General features: G+C 46.0%; 1 protein-coding gene across 1 annotated transcript; it reads right to left on the bottom strand.

Annotated features, from left to right (window-relative positions):
* Window positions 1–277: 277 nt before the first annotated feature.
* On the bottom strand, window positions 278–3,207 carry LOC132357932 (myb/SANT-like DNA-binding domain-containing protein 7). The gene is given in 3 exon segments (XM_059911767.1): window positions 278–1,101; window positions 1,104–1,532; window positions 3,030–3,207. Coding segments are annotated over 3 exon segments (1,431 nt in total).
* Window positions 3,208–9,025: the final 5,818 nt, after the last annotated feature.

A 9,025-nucleotide genomic window follows, 5' to 3' on the forward strand; every position in this document is an offset into this window, starting at 1 on the left:
GTGCTTTTAAACTTTTAAACCCTTTCACATCTATTTAAGCCATCTGATCCTCACGACAACCCTGTGAGGTAGGCAGGTTGCCCCCTTTTAACAGCCAAGGAAAATGGTGTTGAGAGGTAAACTAAATTGTCACACATCAGTGATGAAACCAGGGCTAACTAGCTCTCTGGACTTGGCTGCTTCCGTTGTCTACTAGGCTACCTCTCATGTTTCTGAAAGGTCTTTCAACTAGTGGAGACGCTTGGGAGAAGCAAGTGTATTCCTACCCTTCTGCACATTAATGGTCCATCCACTCTTTTTCTGAGGACACGGAAAAGGAGCCAGGGTACCAGAAGGCAGCTGTTGGACCCGGGCCTCTGCCAGAGAAGGAAATACACCCTTGTGTGATCAGATAACTTTTGGTGTTTGAAATTAACCTCTGAAGCAACTTTTCAAGCCCTAGCTGAAAAGCACCGGTTGCCTCTTCTACCGCTGTGGCCGAGCGTCTGACCACGACCACGGCATCCCTGCGCAGCTCGTTGGCGGGGTCCTGCTGAGCGCTGGCCTCCTCGCCAATGGCAATCAGCCGGTCCAATTTTTCTTCCTCCCGCTTTGAAAGTTCTCGTGCCAATCTCCTGTTTTCTGCCAACTCAGCTGCGATAGTCCTGGCCACTGACTGCCTTCTTCGCCTCGCCCACCTGGGAGGGGCCTCACTGGTCAAAGGCCCATCCCCACCAGAAACAAAAGGAACTCTGGAGGAGGAGACTGGAGGCCGCTGTGCCGAGGCCACCCCGGGAGTGTTTCGGCCGGAGCTGGTGCAGGGGCTGGGCTCACCAGACACTCCCAGTCTGGTCACGGGGCTGCCCTGACAGGGAGCAGCTGCACCTCTGAAAAAGTGGTGGGAGCTGCTGTAGCTGGGGGTCCCTTGAGAGCACCCTGCACCCGAGGATTCACCCCAGGAGTCCTCAGGGTCACTGGTTTCTCTCATCTGGTCACTGATCCTCAGTTGACAATCCTCATCTGATTCCTTAACTGTTTTCAAGGTGGGCTGGTGATCTGCTGCCTGAGTCCGTTCTGCTCCCAGAACGCTGGCTCCCTCTTCCCCTGGGGTGTTGGGGGCCGCAAGTTCTGATCACAGTGCTGGGCCCACGCAGCCTCCTCTGTTAACTTGTCTGCGTCAGTCACTATCTGATTTCGGAGAAGCTGATCCAACGTATCATAAAAGGGACAGTGTGGTGGATCACCCATACTTGTGGCGTGGGCCACATAGGCCTTTAAATATAATGCCTTCAGGACCTTGAACTTGGAGCGGCACTGACGCTTGGTGGGGCGGAAGCCTTCCTGCTGCATCCGCTTAGACGCAGTCTGGTAGGCATCTGCATTGTGATGCACGGTCTGGAGCCGCTGAATATACTCTGCCTCACCTAGTATGGAGAGAAGCTTCCGTGTCTCCTGTCTGGACCACCGGATGCCCGCCCTGCGATTAGAAGTGGCCGTGTCGGAGTGGGAAGGAAGGCCAGCTGGAGGAGGCTCCTGGGCAGCAAGGTGCCGATCTGAAGGTGTGGGGAGGCTCTGTGTGCCCCGGTCTATCTCCAGGAGCCAGCCGATTCTTCTCGCTCAGGGCTAATTGCTGAGAAGCCAGGTCCAAGGACCGCATTTCTGGCTTCTGCCAAGGATCTGCTTTCCTTTCATCACTGGATTTGAAATATTCCTTATTCCACTTTGTTTTGTTGCCAGTCCAACAACCTCTTCACTTTCTGAGTAAACAAAAACAGCTGGAGTGACTCTGTCACCTGCACCACTGGCATCCACATCAGCCCGGCCATCCTTATAGACGGATGTGCAGGTGAACCCCGCTGGCCGCCGTGAAGCGGCAGAGACGGCGGCAGCAGTAACGAGTGGTCTCCCCTCCGCAACAGCGCCCGGCCGCAGAACCCAGAGCCTTCATTTTTGAGACTGGTTTGGGAGACTGTAATTACATTAGCGACATCCAAGTGTTATCAACACTGAGCAATTCCTCTCATCTCAACTCAGCAGCCGACTCAGAAAATCACACCTTCCAGCTCATGGAAGACACTTAGTAATGCATGTGTAATTGGGTTAAAAAATAGTCATGACCGCAAGCTTTATTTTTATTTGCTTCTGTATTTCTCTAAAGGAAAAAGTACTCATGGCTATCTCCTTGCTTCTTCAAGAGGGCCATGGCCAGGTCCCCTTTGAAGGAATATATAGCATGACTTTTTTCAATCCCAGTTGCCCAAGTGCTGCCATATCCCTGACGGGAGAGTTGTGCCCGCAGAACCCCTGGAAGCTCTTCTCTCCCTGACACAGCACTGGAGGTGTGGGCAGATTCCAATCACCTGTTAAACAGATCGCTGCCTCCCCTTAGGCCTACTTCTTCTCCTGGATGCTGTTTCCAGACCATATTTGTAAAATATGAATCTTATAATGCTCCTCCTCTGTTCAGAAACTTTCCATGGCTTCTTACTGCTGGTTGTTTAAAGTCTAAACTTCCCAGCATCCATCCAGAGAATAAATTCATTCAGAAATCCAGCACCATCCTCTTGGTAATGCTTATTTTCCTCTTTTCCGCATCTTGAACCCTCTGCTCTTGCCTTGCTTGGTAATAGTGTCCTACGTTTGTTGGTTCTCTGTTCCCTCCCTGAACGGCCTTTTCTTTTCCCCTCTGCCTATTCAAATCCCTGCCTTTCCTCCAGCCCCCACCCACCCTCCACGCCATCCATGAGGCCCTCTTTCTTTACCTTCCTATCATTCAGATGGAGGCCTTTTCTACAAGAAAGGAGCCAGGATATACAAACACAAAAGGGGATTAGGTGTGGGAAAGTTTACCCTTCACTTTTAATTCCATGTAGTCTGAATTGCCACATTTCATTCCATTTCCAGCTCCACCTAGATGTTCCACGGCGTCTTGAACTTGAGAAGAGTCACTACTTTTTCCCAGAGTCCCCATTTATCTTCTTGTGTTCTCTCTCTCTGACAATGATGTCACTGTCTACCCAGATGCCCAAAGCTAGAAATGCAAACATTACCCTTCAAAATTCTTTCCTTTGCTGCCCATCTGGTCACCAAGAACTCTAATTTCTGGTCATATCTCTCAACATCACTCCCGTCTTCTTCACTGCTCTGTCTTAGCTGAGCCTTCATCATGTCTCTCCAGATTTTCTCCAGCAGTCCCCTAATAGATCTCAGGCCTCTAGCCTCATCCATACTCCGATGCTTTATTCATCTTCCACATTTGTCTGTGTTCCAAAGGGAAAATCTGATCACTCAGAAAAATTCAGCAGTGGCATTACATTGTTTTTCACATCCAATTAAAACTTTGTAGTTGAACTGCCAGGTTCTCTCTGATCTGTCCTGCTTCTATACCAGCATCTTTTCTCTTTCCTTACTCTGCCCTATCCTCCTCCACTTTAACTCTGAACATGGAAAGGTCCACTGTCGCCCACACCACTCTCTACCTGCAATGTTTATTGTCCTTAACATCTCCTGTTCAGTCTTCAAAATTCTTTTCAGCTATCACACCTGAGGAAGCTTCCAGGACGCCCACAACTCCCAAGTCAAGATAACACTCCATTTCTCTGTGTGTACTTCATTCTATCACAGCACTTACCTATCACCCTTCATGTTGGTCTCTCCAACTAAAGTATGTTCATCTTGAGGATAGAACACCTAGCATCTAACACAGTCCTCATAAATAATTATTGAATGAGTGAATAGCACGTAGTCCTAATTTCTCCATATGGCTTTTTTAGAATTATTCATTGGTTTACATACCTGAGTATATCTTTCTAAGATTATAAGGAGCTCAACAATCAAGGATTCTGTGTGTCTAAAACTGCACTAGAATAATCCATACACATGATGGAGTGTGATAGATACACTGGAGACCATGACTGAGAGTAAGAGGTCAAATATGTGGACTGATCAAGAGGATGCATTTCCACCTTTATTCCTCCTGCTCAGCCTTTAATGGATACATCTTTGGCTTATTGAGCAGAAGTGTAATCATTTCTCAGGACATCACTTTCAGGTCTAGCCAAGGGCACCCATCAACAGAGCCCATCATCAGCTGCGGTTGACCAGGGCTCTAATTTGGCTGTTATCATTGAACTCTTTTGTAAGAAAGGTTGACTAAGCAGTGACCTTGTCTGTTTCATAAGATATAGAGAGCTCTCTTTCTAAACTTCTCCCATAAGTTTCAAGACCTTTCATTTTAATGTCTGGGAGCTATAGATGAGGTATAAATAACCACTGAGAAAGTGGTGTGATAGAGACATAATAGCAGATCAACAATCCAACAACCAGAATTCTGCTCTTGATGAAACTAGAAAAATCTATTGGCTCAGTGGCTTCACTTTCTTAAATTCATACAGAATTTAGAATGAAAAAGAAAATAGATGTAATTCAGTAAGAGGAGTAAATACAAGAACCAAAAGGCTTAAGAACAGCTCATCATGTTGTCAGACTTAGTCTGGTTTCATGTATTCTTTTGGACATCTGGTGGACCTAGGGCCTGGCCTTATTTTATGATAATTCAAAACATGGCACTTCCCATGCATTTGCCATACTCCTGCTATATTATATTGTGTCATATGGCTCCTCTATCCCAGCCAAATTGCTCCACAACTTATTTCTGAAAAGATCTCACATTCTGGCTCCTGTCTGAATTCCCCCACCCCTCATTTCACCCTTTTCTAAGTCATGCCCTTTCTTCAAGCCTAGCTAAACCAATAAAGAATGCATAATTCCTGAAAGGCAAAATGGATGCTAATTTGGGAGGACTTTATTCTGTAGGCAGAAAAAAATCCCAAGATGGTGGGTGGGGTTATGTTCAATGTGATCAGAGCATTGTTTTAGAAATAGCCCCTCCTCCAAGAGATTACTATGCCAAAATAGATAATTGCAATGCTCTGGTCCATTTAAGAGGATTAAATGTAATTGGTGACTGTTACCTATTGAGTGAGTTAAGACCAAACTTATCTAAGGTATAAAAAGCAAAGCAATAGTAATTCTGTTTTTAAATTCTTAGTATTTTCAAAGTGCTTAATATGTATTATTCCATCATAATGTAGCAGTGTTACACCAAGAAGGATAAATGGTGGGCTCTAGACCCAAACATCAATAGCACTGTTATAGCCAGCAAGGAGTGCTCCTGCTTCGAATCATAAACACCATCAGACCATCAATTCATTCAAAACTATGTTTTAATTTCCTACTCTGTTCTAGGCAGTGTTCTAGGCATTTGAGATAAAACAGTGGACAACACAGACAAAAATCCCTGTCCTCGTGGAGTTTATATTCTAGAAGGAGAAGACAGTGAACAAAATAAGTAAGTTAGGTAAGAAAGTGATAGATGTTACAGAGGGATATTAAGCAGGAAAGAGGCACAGGGAGTAGGGAGAGGGAGCTCATCAAGGAAGGTTCACTAAAAAAGTGATATTTGGGCATAGAGTTGTACGAGGTGAGGCAACAAGTCATGAAGGAGGAATAAGGTTTATGGTAGATTGTTTGCAAAAATGGCCACAAAATTCCTATCCTTATAGCCACGTCTTTGGGTAGCCCCTTCCACACTGGTTCTAGGCTTAGCCATGTGACCTGCTTTGAAAAATGGGACGATATCAAGTGTGACCTAGCTTTTTGACCTCAGAAACTCTTGTGACCACCATATGTAAACGAGCCTGAGCTACCCTGATAGATGATGAGAAACACGTGGCTAAGCAATCCCCACTGACCCATCAATATCAAGCCACTGCTCTTGTAGTATGAAAGCGGTCATAGATAATACATAAACACGTAGGTACGGTCGTGTGCCAATAAAAGTTTATTTGCAAAAAGAGGTGGCAGATCAGATTTGGCCAGCAGCCTGTAGCTTGCCAACTCCTATCCTAGACCGTACAGCCTCAGTCAAGCTGGTGTAGACAAGAACTGTCCAGTCAACTCAGAGAACCATGAGAAATGATAATTGTTATTTTAAGGCTTTATGTTTTGGATTGACTTGTTACACACATAAGCTAACTGCTACAGTGTTCCAGACAGAAGAAACCAGATACAAACATCCTGACAAGGGAGTATGCTTGGGATACTCTAGGAATTAGAAATAGAGCAATGTTGCTGGAGCCAGATGGACAAGGAGTAGAGTCATAGGAAGTAAGTGCAGAATCAGCAAGATAGAAGGGATGGGACAGGCAGATTGTAAGAGCTGTGAGGCCCATTGTAGCAGAGGAGTGACATGCTCTGTCACTTACATTTTTAAAAGCTCAGTCTAGCTGCTATGTTGAAAACAGACCCTAGACTACAAGGGCAGAAACAGGGAGATGAGTTAAGAGTCTATTGAGATAACCCTGGTGGGAGGTTGGATATGGGTGGGAGCAATGGAGGTTGTGAGAAAGGATCTGAATTTGGGGATATTTTAGATAAGATGCACTCATAATTTGGATATGGGGTATATAAGAAAGAAGGTAATTAAAGATGACTTAATGGTTTTTGTCTTGAAAAATTGGAAATTGCCATTAATTTGAGTTGGAGGAGACTGGGTAGAAAAGGTTTTGGGGAAAATATGGGGAGTTCTATGTGGCACATTAAGTATAAGATGTCTGTTGGGCATTTGAGTAGGTATTTGTATACATGGGTCTGGAGTTCAGAGAAGAGGATTAGCCTGGAGGTACCAATTTGGAATCATCAGCACATAGAGGGCATTTGAAATCCACGAGATTGATGAGATTGCCAAGGGAGTGCATATACACAGCCCAGAGAAAAGCCTTAAGAAATGAGCCTTGGGCTTCCCTGGTGGTGCAGTGGTTGAGAATCTGCCTGCCAATGCAGGGGACACGGGTTCGAGCCCTGGTCTGGGAAGATCCCACATGCCGCGGAGCAACTAGGCCTGTGAGCCACAATTACTGAGCCTGCGCATCTGTAGCCCGTGCTCCGCAACAAGAGAGGCCGCGATAATGAGAGGCCCGCGCACCGCGATGAAGAGTGGCCCCCGCTTGCCGCAACTAGAGAAAGCCCTCGCACAGAAAGGAAGACCCAACACAGCCATAAATAAATAAATGAATGAATGAATGAATGAATAAATAAATAAATAAATAAATAAATAAATAACACCCCCCCCCGAAAAAAAGAATGTGCTTAGAGACTAAACAGCATTAAAAAAAAAAAAAAGAACAGCCACTAGCCACATATGCACTTGAAATGTGACTAGTCCAAATTGAGGTGTACAGGTGTAAAAACTACACACACACACACACACAAAAGAAATGAGCCTTGGGGCATTCCAACACTAAGCTGTCAGGGAGATGATGAAGAGGAATTGAGGAACAGTAAAGGGGCAGGAGCCTGAGAAGGAGAGGCCAGAGAGATATAAAGAAAACCAAGAGAGTGCAGTATCCTGAAGGTCAGCTCAAGAAAGTGTTCAAGTAAGACAAAAACTGAGAATTAACCCTTGGACTTATCAGTGTGGAGGAGGTTGGAGACTGTGACAGAATCAGCTTTGGTGGAGTTAGGGACATGAAAGCCCAATAGGCATGGGGTGAAGAGAAGTTGGGAGGAGAGGAAATGGAGACTGTGAGTAAGGAGAGCACTTTCAAGGCAGTTAGCTGTGCAGGAGAACAGAGAAATGGATCAGTAACGGATCAGTTACCAGAGGGTCATTAGAGGGACGTTTTAGAGTAAGATAAAAGATATCATGGTTTTATTGTGAAGAGAATAATCCAATAAAGAGAGGGAAAATGATGATGCAGGAAAGAGAGTGAGGCCTCCTTAGACGATGCAGCCCATTCAAGCCACCAGATTACTGCATGGGCTTGAGTGACTCCAGAGGAGAAACAGAAGCCAGGGCCTTGAGTGGACGAGAAGGGATGGGCTGTAGGGCCAAAATGGAGGGGTTAGCCTTAGAGGCATGGAGGGTTCTTCTAGTAACAGAAGAGGGGGTAGAGTATATGCACCCAGATGCTGGTGGGTGGGAGGTATGGTGGTAGATGGAAGTCTGTGGAAGTGGTAGATTGTCCCAGTAATAACTCCCAGTGCATCAGCCCCTTGCTATTCCTCTCCCACACTGATTCTGGGCTTGGCCATATGATTTTCTCTAGCTAACAGGACATTGGCAAATATGATACATGCAGTGGCTTAAAAAATGCTTGTTTCTGGGAACACTTCCACCACCACTTGAAGGAGCTCAAGCTAGCCTGCTGGAGACAGGTGGCCCTTTCAATAGCAAGCACCAACTGCCATCTGAGACCAAACAGCCCCGTTTGAGTCACCAGATGACCACAGGCACATGAGTGACACCAAGCAAGTCCAGCAGAAGAAGTACCCAACTGATCCTGACCCAAATTGCTGACCCACAAAATCATGAGCAAATAAAATAGTTACAGCTTTAAGCCACTATTTATTGGGATGGCTTGATACGTAGCTAAGGCTGACAGATACAGAGGAGAATGTATGTATGATGGACAGGGAGAGTAGGAGAGAAAGTAGAATAGGGAAAATGTGTATAGTATGATTGCTGGCAGTACCGAGGGCCCACTTAAGAGTCACAGTTCTTAAGTTTCAGTACATTCAGTCAGTATGGTTGGGTTTTTCTCTGGCCACATGTCAGTTGCATGGTTGCTGGTGTGGTGTAGGGGAAAAATGGATTTAGTCAGGTTAGGGACTTTGTTTTTCAAAATTTTTTTTTTTTTTTGGCCGCGTTGGGTCTTTGTTGCTGCGCACGGCTTTCTCTAGTTGCAGCGAGCGGGGGCTACTCTTCGTTGCAGTGCGCGGGCTTCTCATTGCAGCGGCTTCTCTTGTTGCGGAGCACAGGCTCTAGGTGTGTGGGCTTCAGTAGTTGCAGCACGCGGGCTCAGTAGTTGAGGCTCACGGGCTCTAGAGCACAGGCTCAAGTAGTAGTGGCGCACGGGCTTAGTTGCTCTGCGGCATGTGGGATCTTCCCGGACCAGGGATTGAACCCTTGTCCCCTGCCTTGGCAGGCAGATTCTTAACCACTGCGCCACCAGGGAAGTCCCAGGGTAGGGACTTCTGCCAAGCA

This window comes from Balaenoptera ricei, chromosome X, assembly GCF_028023285.1.
Source record: "Balaenoptera ricei isolate mBalRic1 chromosome X, mBalRic1.hap2, whole genome shotgun sequence".
Classification (NCBI taxonomy): Eukaryota; Metazoa; Chordata; class Mammalia; order Artiodactyla; family Balaenopteridae; genus Balaenoptera; species Balaenoptera ricei.